Genomic DNA, 16,548 nt, shown 5'->3' with positions numbered 1-16,548 from the left:
AAGAATGCCACCTTCCAGCTGAGCCTCAAAGCCTCCCATCTATAATGCAGCTGCAATATCCATGACCAAGAGGCAAATTAACAACATCTTTATTATTCATGAGAGATTCCACTTGTTGCACCTCAAGCGTTTTATATGCATCTCATTCACGAGGTTTGTAAAAAGCTCTGCAGAAATCATTAAGTGCAACATGTGTAGTGTGTATAGCATCCAACTGATGGAGCCAATAGTGGCTCCGCTTCTTCAGAAATGCACATGTGCCCGTAACATTAAATGGATCAAGGTAACCCGAACAGAGGCTGCGTTATTAATCAAATACACCCACAACTCTGCTCTCCTGGGGAAGCCCTCCACCACTGCAGGGGTATTACTTTCACTGGGTGACAATTAATGACCCGTGCTCTCATATGAACTGGCACAGAGGAGGTTGCGGCCCCTCCAGGAGTTGAAAAGTAGGTCAGAATTTGTGGCAGAAGGAGGGTTGAAAGCTAGAGAAACTCCCGCTCGTGTGTGTTAGCATCATTTAAACTGACAGTATGTAACACTATAGACACTTTGTGTGCACGTGGTCGTAAGCATGCACCCGACTGCTGCATTAGTGTAGGATTCAAGTAGAAAAAAATCCTTTAATAGTGTCAGTATTCTATTATATAGATATATAATTAAATTAAATGTCACATTTGTCTGTTTTAATGTAACATTTTGCTAATTACTTGGCCTTATGTCAGTAATAAAATGGTAATTATTAAATTGTTTTCAATAACAATGGATGGATCTACCTTTCTAAGGAACACATTTCTGCTTCACTGTTGTATGCAAACATTTGTTTTTTATTATTTAGGCTGGGGAGACGTTTCAGCTGTTAGATTAAGGTGTTAAGAAGACAAACGCACAGCAAGGACATAGATTTTGCTTTTGGTTCTACAAACAGACACTAGGGGATGCTAAAAGCAGGCTTAAACTCCATAGTTCCCTTTAAAGTTTTTAAACATCCTGGTCCATTTTGTCATTCTTCATCCGATTTTAGCACAATCTGTTTTAGGTGATGTAACACTTTCTCCCAGTTGCTGAATGATTACGTTAAATCTGGAATTACCCTAAAATATGAACTTAAGATAGTATTTTGTGACATTTACAATTCATGTTTATTCCACAAACAAAAACAATTGGCTATCTGCTCGCTGCTGGAAGCATGGTCATGAGCACAGCACTGATTTGGCAACCCGCCAGGACACAAATTAGCATCATTTTCTTTTGTTAGTTGCCTTTTAAACTCTGGTTTCTACAGATGAATTCCAGTTGTCTGTATAGCTGGTTTCTAATAAATACTTTCTTGACTTGCCTCCATGTTGATGTGGTGTGACAATGAAGCTGCACACTAAGACAAACCACCACCCATGTGGCACACACTGTCTAAATGTCAGACTCCTAATGCTGCTAATAGCGTGCATGTGTGTGTGCGCGTGCGTGTGTGTGTGTGTGTGTGTGTGTGTGTGTGTTTGTGTGTGTGTGTGTGTGTGTGTGTGTGTGTGTGTGTGTGTGTTAGCTGTGAATAAAAGCAGCAGGGCTGAGGCAGGCCTGGAGTAAAGCAGTAAATCACATTATGCATTGCTATCTCTATAAATCACAGCTGCTGCCACTCTGCCCGGTGGCTTCTTATTGCTTTTTCAAATCCCCTCTCTGTAGTTTAGAAAAACGCAGCCAAAAACACAAGATGTGAAATATTTACAATATTTGAGGTAATTAAATGTTTTTGTGTGCAAAATGCAACACCAGCAACAAAGAGTGGGTTTTTTCTGTTGTGGGACCCGAGTGTGGAAAAGGCTACTAATAGCTAGCCTCTGGGAGCCTTAGCGAAGCTAAAACAGATCCTCTTCATCTATTTTTAACAAGGTGATGTATTTCCCGACTCGTGTGTGTTTGTTCTTATCACCTAGCATGCATTTTTAAATCACATGAACCCTGTATTTCACACACTCACGTGCAGACCTCGCCAAGAACATGTTACTTTGATGGACAGGGAGCACGACAGCGATGGTTAGAAGCTGTGCTACGAGGTAATCACAGAGCAGCCATGCCGGCACGCCACAGCTAGTCCGGCTGCAAGAGGACAGAGCTGCAGAGCAGCTTGCAAAGGTAGGGTTTCACCTCAAAAGTCCCCATGCTTCTGCTGGATTCACTGGGCTGTTATATGAGAATGTGCATGCAGCTAATTCCTGCAGTGACACATGTCAAATTTGACCTCAACGGCTTCTGAGACAGGTGAAAGGTTCCTTCTTAGTCCACACTCAAGAAGCAGTTTTCCAATTCTGTTCCTCTAAGTAGAGGTCAATAACCTGAAGCAGAAGGCAAAAATGAAGTCTGTTGAATGTGCTAAGAAGGTAACATCTGTTTCATCTCCTACCCTTCTATTTCTAAGCTTCCTTCTCAGGATCTCTAATTCTGAGCAACAGGTAAACACGCCACTAGTTTTTGCCAAGAGGACCAACTGAATAAGAATGGCTTAGCAGCAGAGATCAGTCTTGCCTGGCAACCAAAATCTCACAGCAAAACACTTTTGGACAAAACTCGAGGGCTACCTGAAGGAAACGGGCAGCTGCTTTAGGACAGGAGATCATTTTAAACACACTTACAGTGGCAGTGTGTAGTTTCCTGGTGCCAGGGGGCATTACATAGGTTTCAGGGTAGTTTTACACCATATCACCATGACTGCCGCTAGTTTAAAAAAACAATACGGTGAATGTTGTTACCGGTGGAGCAGAAAGCATGCGACCTTGGCGAGACTCCTCAAGCTTTGATGGACTTCAGTAAATTCCATCGAGAGAATGCTATGACGAGTTTTCTGGCGCTGTTCTTTGCGGATCTCCTCGGGGTCATGTGACTGTTGATGTTGTCATCATACTACGGAAATAACACTTTGCCAAAATATATTGCATCTCTTTTTTGATTCTGTTCTTTCACATGTTTTGGAAAGAGTTTTGGCACTTTAGTTATTAAATTCGTGTTTCTCACTACCTAACTATTTTCGAACGCGGTAACGTCCGTAAGTGGTACGTCCAGCCAGTCATCTAGTGTGATGTCATCGACAGGTGCATGACACCAAGCGGGCCAGAAAGAAACATGGCGTCTAATATGGTGTCACCCAAAGTCACTAGACTTGCACCATATGTACTTTAGACCTGATTTTTATGGTTTTATGGTACGATACCAATATTTTTCAACAACTGGACATAAATTCATTCATTTTCAAAAACGTTTTGATGGATATATCCAGAAAACAACAGTAAAAACGGCACACTGTCTCTTTAAAACACAAATGAAATGAAAAAAGAGGATTAACTCATGAAAATGCAAGATTCTGGTGATTTGCCAGTTTCTTTGTTACTCATGTTCACCTGAGACTGATCTGGGGATGTTGTGAACTTTATCTGTCTCCTGTTCCACCCTCTGTCACAGATTAGAGACCAGCAGCAAGATTCAGATACGCCTTTGATAGAAACACTGTTTGTTAAGTGTGTGTAGCTTTTATATACATGTGTGTGTATGTATGCACAAGTTGTGTGGTAGTTCTGTGGGAGTTGTGTGAATTTCAGCTTGCTTCAGCTGCAAGTTACACAGTCTTATATCAACTACAACTTGATATTAAACCCCCTCAGCTCTGAACACTCATGATCTTCTTCCCAGTGAAATCCCTCGGGCCGAAATGTCAGCTCATAAAGTGATCAAATATGCATAATCTAATAAGTACAGAGCTGTTAAATATGATGAAAAAAATCTACCAGAGGGAACAAAACCTTTGGTTTTAGACCTTCCTTTACAATAAAGACTTTTGTTGTTCTTATTACTTTCTAAATATCTAACAATCAGTCTTAAAATGTATTTGATATTTGACTTTTATCTAAGTAATATTGTTTAAACACCTTTATACTTTTCTTCAATTTCTAGTATATGTTGACTCCAGCAAGCCAGAGCATCTTTCCCTTTGTCTTTCTGCTTCATCCATTCAGTTAGGCACTTTTTATGCTTTAATGATTCATTGGTGAGCAATAATTGGCTTATAATAATAATTATAATAATTATAATAACAATAATAATAATAATATATACTAATACTAATAATAATAATAATAATAATTATTATTATTATTATTATTATTATTATTATTAATAATAATCATTAAAGCATAAAAAGTAATATTATTAGGTTCCTGACCCCGCAACCCGACTTCTGATGTACGGATAACAGAAAAAGAAATCATTTAGTCTTTGATTATTTTTTTGATGAAAGGTGGTTGAATAATATTTCCTTTAAAGAGAAGACTGAATATTATATAGAAACAAGTAAAAGGTTGTAGGAAAGACAATAATACATATATTTTGCACACACTCACAATCTGTACAAAATAAGAAGCCTCTAGTGTAAAACTGATCGTAAAGCCTTTATTGTTTAAGCAACACTCGGTGAGGGGAAACAACTCCCCAGTACAATTCCGCTGCTGGTTTTTAAACATGCTATTTAAATCCCTATTAAGTTAAAGTGGAATCAATTAACCTTGCATTTACTTTAACCTGCTCCCATCTGTCTGTAAATACAATTATACACAGTAGAGCCAGAGTACAACTAACTGAGCTGCTTCATGTTGCTATGTGATGTTCAGATATGTAAAAAATAAAAAACGTTTACTCACACGGAGCATTTTGTCGCTGTCTTCTATGATTTTCTTAATCAGAATTCAAGAAGAAAGAAAAATATTCTAACAAAGAAAACAAATCATTTGATATTCACTAAATATTTTTAAAGGTACTGATCCTGATTACAAACTGTAATATATATACAGTATTGCTTGTCCTTTTATCAAAACTTATTTTGAGCCTGAGGGTTAAATGTTTTACTGTGTTGTTGATTATTTAATTTAAATATAAAAGTTTCCTTAAAAGACCCGCTATGTACAAGATTCCTTAAAGCAAAATGTCTAACAACCGTCTTTTAAATGCTTAACACCACCGACAACAACCGTCCTGCATTTGGAACAGAAGACTTGCTCAGTCACTCATCCTGAGCTCTCCATGGTGCTGAAAACCTCCACTCACACCGAGTACCTGAGGCCCGTGGTCACCACGCTTGATAGATCCTGCCAACACATAAAAGATGGAGCACAACTGCTGTGTGTCACCGTGGCCAATGGATTCCACAACCTAGATGAGCACTACTGATTAAATTACACTGCCTGAATATATGAAATAATCCCTGCTGCTCCCCTGGTGAACATTATAATTGCATCAATGGATTTCAGCATGGCCTGTAAACTGACCAGAAACATTCAACATGAGAATCCTGACTGTAAAGAGAACATATTGACGGCAGTAAATTTCATTGTCAGGGTACGGTAAAGAAGAATCAATGTGAACACTAAACTACACTTTCTTCCTCAACAGAGAAAACACACACAAACACACACACTTCCACAGACTAATCTATTTCATATAGAATTTATGTCCCTATAAATAGGGTAGAAGACATTTTATTGACAGATATGATTACATCTTTAAACATTTGACACTGAAACCTTAATAAGTTTAACGTACGCCAACTACAGATAAATGAGCCTCAAACAGAAACTATATTCAAAGCTTATAGTGACAAATAATGCTAATCAAGATAACAGGGGACATTTTATGAGTTCAACTCTCTGAGTTGCCACCTTTCCATGGTGGGGTGGTTTGAGTATCCCAATGACCCCAGGAGCTAAGTTGTCTAGGGCTTTATGCTCCTAGTAGGGCCACCCATGACAAACAGGTCATAGGTGAGGGATCAGACAAAGTGCAGGCCAAAAGGCCCCATATGATAAATAATATAAACGGAAACAGTGTTCCCTTGTCTGCACACGGGTCCCTGGGCCCGCCTCTGGAGCCAGGCCTGGAGGTGGGGGAACATTGGCGAGCACCTGGTGGCCAGGCCAAACATGTGAAGCCCGGTCAAGAACAGCCCGAATCGAAGATGCGGGTCCCCCTTCCCATCAGCTCACCACTCGTGGGAGGGGCCAAAGGGGTCAAGTGCAATGTGAGATGGGTGGCAGTCGAAGGCCGCGACCTTGGCGATCTGATCCTTGGCTACAAAAACTAGCTCTCGGCACATGGAATGTCACCTTTTTGGTGGGGAAAGAGCCTGGTGTGGGAGGTTGAGAGGTTCCAGCTAGAAATGGTCAGACTCACCTCGACGCATGGGTCTGCCTCTGGAAACAGTCTCCTTGAGAGGGGTTGGATACTCTACCACTGTGGAGTTTCCTCTACTCAGAGGTGGAGTTGGCCCAAGTAGCTGGGAAGAGGAAAATGTTGACCTCTCTACTTAGGCCACTGCTTCACAACCCGACCCCATATAAGCGGGAGAAAATGGATGGGTGGATTCTATGACTTTTTTTTCTTAAGTTATAATAGTTCTATGGTCAATACAATGCATATTTACTATGTTATTGTACTAAATCCCTCGCACATTAGGCAATTTCAGCAGTTTTATTCTTGACATTTTCAGTACTTTCCAGAATGGGTCGTTTAAGGGCTCTGTCACTTTAAGAAAACGAGCAAGAGCTGGCCACGCCTACCCAGACCCCGCTCAGCCTACTATAAGCTGAGAAGCTCCAGTATCTGGGAGTGGCTTGGAGTAGAGCCACTGCTCCTCCAGCAGCAACTCTCTTACACAAACACATATATTCTACTTTACTCGTTTGTGATGTCACAAATGGGTGCTTTTTGAAATGGCTTGTTTGAGGCACAAAATCCCCAAAACCAAACACAGACAGATAGCAAATGGACAATTTTTTTCATGTTTGGAGAGTTTATAGAGGCAGTAGAGACCCATATGGCAGTACAAAATGATGAAAAAGGAAAGAATTGATAAATGTGTCCTCTTTAAATATATGTGTCAATACCATTTAAAGCAACGTACAAATTGCTTTCCAGGTGGACAGCTAAGCAACCCAACACTCCACTATTAATCCGTTAATGCATTATTTTAATACATAGATAAAGGCTGCCAGAGAGCAACTCTACATTATCATAAATCCTTAATGAGCACATCCAGCTATGAACCCATGCTCTCTGCACATCCTCCGTACATGATGTCTACACATGTATTCATCTGGAGCTCAACTGCAGAGGCATCATTTTACAGAGCTTCTGTCACTCTGAAATTGGTCTGCCTTGCTTTGTTTATGTCTAGATCCATTTCATCAGAACTATGCCAGGCAGCACGGGAAACCCGAGTCATGCAAGACCTTCTGGGATTTCACTTTTGGAAGCATCAAACTAGGTTGTAATTGACAGCTGGGCTTTTCATTCTGTGCAACATCTCTGGAAAATGCCAGAAGATGTCAAGAGTGAACGTGTTGTTCTTTAGCAGGCTTGCTCTCCTTGGCTGAAGAAGGTTCAGCTTGTTAGATGCACTTTGTTGTCATTTTTTTCCTTTTTAGTTTTCATGTGTATAACTCAGCTAACAAGCGCTGCCATATGAAGTGCAGCACTGGTATTGTAGTGTGCAGGCCATAAGGTCAAGAGAAACCTGAGCCTGCTTTAAGCCTGCTAGGAGAATAACGATTAGCTTATTAGCTTGGCCCCCTCTGAGGTTAATTGAGGCTGGTTGCTGAGGGGCCAGTTGTGGTGGGGTGCAATCTTAACATCCTTCTATGAGGATGTAGGTCCTGCGTGTGTGCTCACCCACAGGTTGGATGTTGCTAAGAGACACCTGGTGTCTAGAAACAAACAGCACCTGCTGGGATCATTGGAAGCCACTGTCGTGTCGTCTACACACACCCAACTCTGTGTGTTTGTGCATCACAGAGCTCAATGCATCAATTAGAATGTTAACTGTTATGATGTGTGTGCAGGAGTGCTGATTTCTGAGGACTGGCGATGGGCTCGTGGAAAGAAGAGAAAGCTAAAAGGGGGACTCGTACACAGCTGTCTTGGCCGGATTATCAGCACCACAAAATATGAGTCTGTAGGATGGTGCATCACAAGCCTGTGTGGCTGGGGACGTCTATTGTGATGCAGTTTTGACGGATTTTTGCTAAACATGAACGGTTCTTCAATTTTTAAAATGCCTGTTATGTAAAAACAACCAACTTATGCATAGGGATGGGTACCTTTGACATTTGAATCGATTCGGTACTAATTCCCGGTACCTACGAATCGATACCGGTACTTAACGGTACCAGTTTTCGATACTTTTGAGTGTTTAATATTTTTATTCTCTTTTATAATTAGATATATATTTTTCTCAATATATAACCATATTTGATAAATATCACGATAAATAACATACAGCTGTTTGTATTTTAACATCGTCCTTGTAGTTTTATAAGCTGATAATTAAACTGAAGTAAACATCTTTACTGTGAACTAAATTTACTGTGCATCTTCATTCCTTTTGCCGTCTTTGTTCATTTGATTTTTCCTACTGGGAAGTTAGAATTTCCGAGGAGAAAGCGAACGCACCATTAGAAGATAATGGTGGCAATGGAAGCTAACATATCAAGCTAACGTTATCTTAAACAGTTTATTTAACTGCTGGAGCAGATTAAAACGATGATGCCTCACACTTAAATCATTGTCACTGGTTTCATCTTCACCCAATCACCCGTCGCATTTAGTAAAGTGAAGACAAACTTTAGAGCGCGTTCATGTTCTTCTAGTCGGAATTTCGGAGTTCCGAGGAGAAAGCGAACGCACCATTAGTGAAACGGAAGCTAACATATCAAGGTAACGTTATCTTAAACATTATATTTACCTACCAGAGCAGATTAAGATGAGGATGTCTCACTTAGATCGTTGTCGCTGGTTTCATCATCACCCAGTTGGCACCGTTTCAAATGAAGTGAACCAGTGCTCGGTCGGTACTGTGGAATTCGGTCGGTACCTTAAAAAGTACCAAATTCGGTACCCATCCCTACTTATGCACAAACTTTTCCTGTGAAAATGAACTTTATAACCAACTGAGAAGATGAACCTCAAACAACAGGTAATTATCATGCTGGCAGTACGGGTCACTAACTAGTTGCCTCCCCACTGCATCGTGGATACAAGTAAATAGTTTCCCTCTGCTAGTTGGACAAGGATCAGGTGAACTAAGACCCTATCACATTTTTCCAATGATGGGAATGCTATTCTAACACTCTTCTCCCATGTGGAGCCAGGTATACAGTTCCTCTACCCCCAACCTTTAACCTCTGGATATTTCCTGGGGCGTGGAGATCCTTTTAATAGTTTAGTTGAACAGGCTGAAGAAGACATGACAGCAGGACAGCAGGGGAGCATATTTGGGTACTGTAGGGGGTAGGGATGACTCTGTCTGCCTGATATACATAGTGTGGCCTGATATACGGCCTCTGATTGACTGGATTAATAAACATCATCACGGCACGCTACAGTTCTCCCTAGACGGCCATCAAATTAACCAGACAGAATAAGGGATCAAGGAATATAGAGGAGAATCTGAACTGATTAATGATGTGTGAGTCACACGTTCCACATCAGATGACAAAAAGGAATACTGAGCAGTGATTGGGTAGCAAGTTTAGAATAGCTTCCCTATTTCTACTATGCTGCTAAAGATTAGCATCTATTTATCCACCTGTTCAGAATTTAAAGGCAGACGGACACAAGAAGGGACAGCGGCACACCTTCGTCAGACTGACATTGAATTAAATTTTAATAAACTAATGATTAGTTTTAAAAATCATCAGCTGCAGGGTTTCTTCTTCTGCTTAACTGGATGTTGGATGGCATGGTTGCTGCAGTGGAAACCGCTTCACCCTGGGATAGCGGCGTGACACGCTCAAGCATCATCAACACATGGCCGGACACATGCGAGTCAGCGGCTGAGCACGCGTGCACGGATGTTCACCTTCACACAGTCCACACATGGCATCAAAACTGCAATATGTTTGTGTAGAGATGCATCTTATTCTCCTGCCTTTTATTCCTTCACTTGTCTTTCGAACAAAGCTGGAGTGGGATGAAGTGTGCGAGCTGGGCCAAGTTAGGCTGGGGTTAGTGAGAGCGACAGCTGATGGAGGGCTGCGTGCTGCTCTGGCAAACTGCAGCTGGTCCGTTGCCAAGCATAAGGGAATACACAGACCCACAACACTTCCTCTCCCTCCATGATCCGGTTCGCTTACGGGGAAGTGTGCTAAAGAGCGTCCCGGCACACTTTGTCCACCGTGCCATACGGTTTTGGTTTATCACTGCTATTCAGACAACTGGTGTAGCAAACACTGAGGTGGATTTGATTAATTTTACTGCAATGTGATCCAAGCCTTGGAGCATAAAAATCAATAACAATCTTCCATTATGGAAAACGCCCTGTGATGATTTAAAGTTCAACCCAGCTGTCGTATTTCATTAGAGATGATCATGAAGTGGACTTCTAAAGCTTCAGCTGATCGCTGGCAAGAATCAGAGACTCAAAACTCACTGCTGTAGATTCATCACTTCCTACAACTTCACAACACCTGAGTAAAGTCTGATCTTGTAGGACAGCAGACCAACCTGCAGCATCATCACTCATTAAGATGACATTTCAATCCTCCTGTGATTGCCAGGGTGAGACTTTACTGATGCAAACAGAAAAACACTAAAACACTCTTGTGCTAATTAAAGTGTACTGTTGTTTTCAGTTTTTAAGAGAAAACAGAATAAATGTGGAATAATTTAGGCTTTAATCCAATCCAATCCAGTTTTATTTATGAAGTACTTTAAAAGACCCAGCACAGGAACAAAGTGCTGTACAGAAAATACATTAAAACAATTGACTAAACAGAAAACAGCAAAGATAAATAAAACACATGATACATAAAATTAAAATAGCCCTATATTAAAAAATAAAAACTTGATAAAACTTGATAAAACTGCACTGAATCACCTAAAACAGCTCAAATAAAATAAAAAATAGAAACCAACATCTCACAAGGTATCAAAAGCCAGGGTAAAGAGGTGTGTTTTCAGGAGTGCCTTAAAAACAGATAAGGAACTGGCCTGTCTTATCTCTAAAGGAAGTTTGTTCCACAGTTTTGGAGCTGCAACAGCAAAAGCGCGATCTCCTCTTATGTTTACGCTCAGTCCTGGGTACAATCAGGAGCAGCTGATCAGCAGACCTGAGAGAGCGGGAGGGAGTGTAAGGCTGTATCACATCAGAGAGATAAGAGGGGGCGAGGCCATGAAGACCTTTAAAAGCAAATAAAAGAATTTTAAAATGAATCCTAAAAGAAATGGGCAGCCAGTGAAGTTAAGCTAAAACAGGGGAAATGTGCTCTAACTTTCGAGTGCCAGTTAAAAGACGAGCTGTGGCATTTTGCACCCTCTGTAGGTGAACACGTTCCCAGGTAGAGTGTTCAGGCAGCGAAAAACCCGCAGCGCCATCACTCCTCCTGTGCTGTCTGGACAGAAACAACCATATTCTGACAGCTGTTGGCTCTAAAGTGAATAAAAACACATCGTGTTGAACTGAATCAGAATGGATGGGAACACTTTCATCCTCTGCCTTTTTTGGTACTAAAACAGAGCGCAGTTTCAAATGATTGGCATTACTCTCTGACATGTTCAGCAAACATGTGCAGCTGGTTCAAATGCAGCTGACATTAACACACTCGGAGGACCGACTCCTGTCTGCTCTCTGTCTCACTCAGGATCATAAATCCACAACCAGTGTTTCATTTTATGGACAAGGAACTGTAGACTGTGTTAGACATGAAGATGGACTCCTCCACTGGAAGAGTTTGTATTAATGGCACCAGGAGTGAGAGGACAAGAAAAATGGAAATATTTAGACATTTTTATTGCAGAAGTTGAGAACAAATGATGAAGTCTATTAAAAAAATAAGAATAAAACACCTAGAGAAGCAGCCGTAGGACGACAGAGCCGTTCATGTTTCAACAGACGCTGGAGTTGGAATGATGAGAAGTAAACACCTAAACTGTTAGATAACCATGCAGAAGAAAAGCACCAGGCAACAAAATAATCCTGCAGAAAATTGCATCTTCAGCAAGACACAAAGCCGAGAAACAACAGATCCAGCTTATTGTTAACAAGCCCAAAAACATGGCTGCCGTCACTCCAGCAGAGTGCTTGAACACGCGTTTTATTTCAGTTATCAATATAAATTACAATTGGCCTGACTGAGGCTTGTGCCTCGCAGGGAAATCTTTATTTTTGAACGAGTGAACTCTTAAGCTACATTCATCCCAGGGTTCCACATGTATACGTAAAAAATAGGAAATCTAGCTTTTGCATTTGAAAACTAGAGGGAGAAAAGAAAATACAGTTTGGAGGAACATTTCTATGCCTTGATTTTATTTTATTTTACATTGTTAGAGATTTTAAAAATCGCATTTCCGATTATTTAATTAGAAAAATAGATTCTAACTCAAATACTGGATGTTTATTTTTCTCTGGAACAAGGTTTTAATACGAAAGAAGGCTTGAAATGTATGCTTAAGAGCATTCACGGTAAATGTTTGTGTATGCATGCCAGCAATGAACCCAAGCATGCTGATAAATCTAATAAATATGCATCTGGTACAGTCTAGAGCAGGGGTGCCCAATCCTGGTCCTGGCGGGCCGGTATCCAGCAGGTTTTAGTTTTACCCCTGCTTCAACACACCTGATTTCACTCAGCAGGTGATTAGCAGGCACTTCCTGATGAGCTGCTGCACAGGTGATTCAATCACTGAATCAGGTGTGTTGGTGCAGGGAAATCACTACTGACCTTCCAGGATCAGGATTGGCCACCCCTGGTCTAGAGTTTTGCATAGGAGCCCTGCCGTCCCAACAACCTGAGGACTGGTGTGAATTGGGGGAATGGAGTGAATTGGGTTACAGATGTGGTTGGTATGTGGCTCTGAAACCAACAGCTGATAGAAGACACACAGGTTTGGTGCTTGCAAACCAGTTTCATTCGACTGGTTGGTTACCTGTTAGTTTATGCCGTCTCAATTCATCCATTCACATTTTGTTCTATATCAAAGTCTTGTTTCCAGAGTCAGAAACAAAACAGGATTATTCTGACCTCCATTGAGCTTCTATTCACAACAACCCCTCCATCCTTCTGCATGACCATTTGACCACGAGGTTGTAATCCTGACACAGACGAGTATTATAAATAACAAGAATGCAGCTGTGTCATTGGCTGAGCTCAAGGAAACACTGAAACCTTCCATCATCCTCACACAACCTCATTTCGTCTCTCAGCTTCCACCTGCACTTACTTGCCCCCGATTCCAAGTTCCCAGTAATGCCACAGTGAGCCGGCCACAGCCCCGCATCAGCTCTACATCCTGAGTCCGACACTTGCCAACCCAGCTGGTTGTGCTAGTCAGCTGAACACAGATCCAGTTTCCCCTTCTTAATTCTCCTAACAAGCCTTTTCCCTCGGCAGCCAAGTGTAAAGCCCACCAAAGTCACCTAACAGGATGGGCCCGCCTTCCACAGCAAGCTGCACGGCTTTTATTTTTATCATTTCTCCTCATTTCCATGAGATAGCACGCAACCAGATATGCACCAGCAGCCTCAAGATGGAGCCCTAATTATATCTGCATGACTTGTTTTCATCACGTTCCTAGTGAGATTGTGAGACGTAAGAAGGAGGACATGTGGTCTGCTGCCATTACTGATGCTGCAGTTTGTGAGCGTAGCAACATGACAGGAGGTGGACAGGCAAGTAATGACGTAAACAACACACTGGGTGAAAATGAAGGGAAAATGCTTGTAAGATAAGGTTGGACCGTGTTTCTGCTCTCAGAATAACAACAAATCTGCGTGTTTTTTCATACTGTTTAAAATGTATTTATGAAAATATTGAAAAATCCTAGAAAAATAAAGTTGTTGACCACATTTAAAAGGTTTATCTTAGAAAAGAGTTTGAACATAACTAGTACACAGATCCGAAAGAAATAAAGGCTGCTGCTCTCCCCAAAAAATAAATAAACTGTCAGTAATAAATCAGATCTGTTGATTGTTTTTAGCCTGAATGAGAATAACGCAGAACTTTTGGGTTTAAGCCATAAAGAAAGCACCTCAGACCAGCTTAGGAAGCTCATCCTATCAAAGAAGCATGGAGGTGGTGGTGTTGTGGTTTGAGCCAGAATAGTTTGATTTGATCAGATTATTTTAAAATGCATCCCCAAAGCAGTTTTGTATTAGTTTACCCACTGATGTCTCTGACTTGAAGCCAGGAAACATGACTAAAAAAGAAAACATCTAGCATGCAGTTAGAAACAAACGTACACCTGCTGCTGAAACAAAGCTTTACATCATTTATGCTTGTAGAAACATACAAATGTTTTTTTCTCCATTTCATGTCAGAATTTTTAGTTTTTCCAAATGTGTCTAGGAATTTGTACTTCAGAAAGTGTGACATTTTGATCATTTTCATGCAATATTTTATGTATTTAGAGTAAAGATTTTAGAGTCTTGTACACCTCTGACTGAATAACTCAGATTTAAGAATTATAATTAGTAGATTAGTTGAAAAAAACAAATTCTCAATAACTTGAAAATAATGATTTTTGAAGTTAAGACTTCCATATGACAGATGGTGAGTAAGGGAAAAGAAACATCTCAGATTTTATATTGTTGCTTGGCAATGATGCATTCATGGAGCAAAAAAAAATTCTGATTTTTGATTTTCATATTAGCCAACTACTGATTTCTAGACTTGCTTGTACTTTGTGGGAGAAATTAAAACAACCAGAATTAAGATAAAATTTACTGAAATTCGTTTGAAAACATTCAACACGACTGATGAAAAAAATATTATTTCCTTTTAGTTATTGTCAGTAAAAGTGGCTCCAACTCTCTCCGTCCTCCTTCTGTCATAATTCCAGGGAGAAAGAGACACAACAGCCGAGGGCACTAAAAGGTCACGGGAGGAAATCTCTTTTAATTTAGTTTATCTTTTAACGTATATGATCTTAAGCACACATTATAAATAATGACTTTTAAACACACCATGAGGAACATTGCCTTTTAACTGCCCCTTTGGACCATCTAGGGGACTCACACTACACACAAGTGTGTGAGTCATGTATGAGCCAAATGTGAATCAGCTATGATTCATCCACCCCAAGCTAAGCAATAGGCAGTCACCCTTATTATCTTATTTCTATATTAGTCCTGCACACAGGTTACCTTCAACACACCACCACAGCACTCAGGGTGCCGAATGGACACACTCCAACCATCTCTGGGGATAAATATTAACCAGCAGAAAAGATGAGGGGGGAAACTGTTTAAAAGTACAAACGACTCTGAATGGGTCGGAGTGGTCTGAGCAGGATCAACTGTTTGGTCACATGAAACTGAACATCTGAAAGGTTGTCATAGAGGTTTGGAGCTGATGTGGCATGATGAGGACATTTGCATGTTGATGCTAAATAAAATGACGGAATCCCTTCACTCCCATCTTTCACGCAACATCACCCCCTTCGTTCCAGAGTGGGAGTAAACAACCCGGAGAGACAAAAAAGATCATGTTTTCTGCAGAATGACAACATTGTCTGGACATTTGAGTAACGAGCATACCTTGTTTTTAATGTTGCAATGGCAGCAAACGGTCCACAGATATTTGAGGGTCCTCCATAGCAGGATGATGAAGAGACCCCCGAAAAACGTCACCATGGAAGAGGCGAGGAATGCCCACCACATGCGCTGTCCGTCTTCGGCGCATGGCACCTGGGGCGAGAACGGGATGACCACCTTGTCCATTTTGGATATTAAGATCGAAGAGTCCGGATTGATATTATTATTGATACTGCTTGTCCTCATAGAGCTCTCGCTTCCATGGGGAACCGTGCCATCCGCCTCAGCTAGCATCTAGGAGCATTGGAGAGCCTGTGCCAGCGTCCCCAGCCCCATTCACCAGCCATATTGCTTGAAATAAAAACAGAAAATAAACAAATCCCGCTATTTTCTTTATAATGATCACCCACCCGATGGCGTCCGGTTCTGTCTTTTATGCAGCTATGAATTGTTTATTTGTGACAGCGTGAGACGCGGCGCACGCAAGCCTAACCAAAATAGCGTCTCGGTGGCCCTCGGAGAGACGCATTCAAATCCGCAATAATGACGAATCTTGTGCGCTTCTCATGATTCCGACGGGGGCTTTTCTGCCTCTCTCACGCCATATGCCGTGACAGAGACGGCGTCGTTCCCAGCCGCCGAGGCTGCCACTGACGTTTCCGTTAATGTCAACAGCGGCGGAAGAAATTGTTGCAGCCTGTCTTCCGCACACAAAAAAGGCGACCTCTCTAGCCGTCTTCCATTCAGGGGGATCCTGTCAATCAATGGGCGACGAATCGATGTTTACTTTCTGCTAATCGATGGTAAGCGGGTTTGCAGCAAAGCAGGACAAATGACCAAAAAACGAGCGAGCCTGTAATTGGATTCTGGATGTGTTGAGGGTTGAACGCAGGACAGAAGACTACATGTTCAGGCGGGCGGTTTTTGTTGTCAGTTCTGCGTAAAAAAGAAGGACTGACGGTCCTCGGGTGGATGTCGCC

The 16,548-nt window shown here is 41.3% G+C and overlaps 1 protein-coding gene across 25 annotated transcripts in view; it reads right to left on the bottom strand.

Annotated features, from left to right (window-relative positions):
* The window catches only part of kcnma1a (potassium large conductance calcium-activated channel, subfamily M, alpha member 1a), a 209,374-nt gene extending 193,286 nt beyond the window's left edge, over nt 1-16,088 (bottom strand). For all 25 annotated transcript variants that reach the window (XM_015944934.3, XM_054750364.2, XM_054750361.2 and 22 more), the window contains exon 1: nt 15,572-16,088. In XM_015944934.3, the coding sequence (XP_015800420.3) occupies nt 15,572-15,862 (291 nt within the window). In that variant the 5' untranslated portion in view covers nt 15,863-16,088. The remainder of the gene's footprint in view (nt 1-15,571) is intronic.
* Between the last annotated feature and the right edge of the window lie 460 nt (nt 16,089-16,548).

The sequence above is a fragment of the Nothobranchius furzeri genome, chromosome 12 (assembly GCF_043380555.1).
Source record: "Nothobranchius furzeri strain GRZ-AD chromosome 12, NfurGRZ-RIMD1, whole genome shotgun sequence".
Classification (NCBI taxonomy): domain Eukaryota; kingdom Metazoa; phylum Chordata; class Actinopteri; order Cyprinodontiformes; family Nothobranchiidae; genus Nothobranchius; species Nothobranchius furzeri.
Note: the sequence above shows the minus strand (reverse complement) of the source record. Positions and strands in the feature narration are given on the sequence as shown.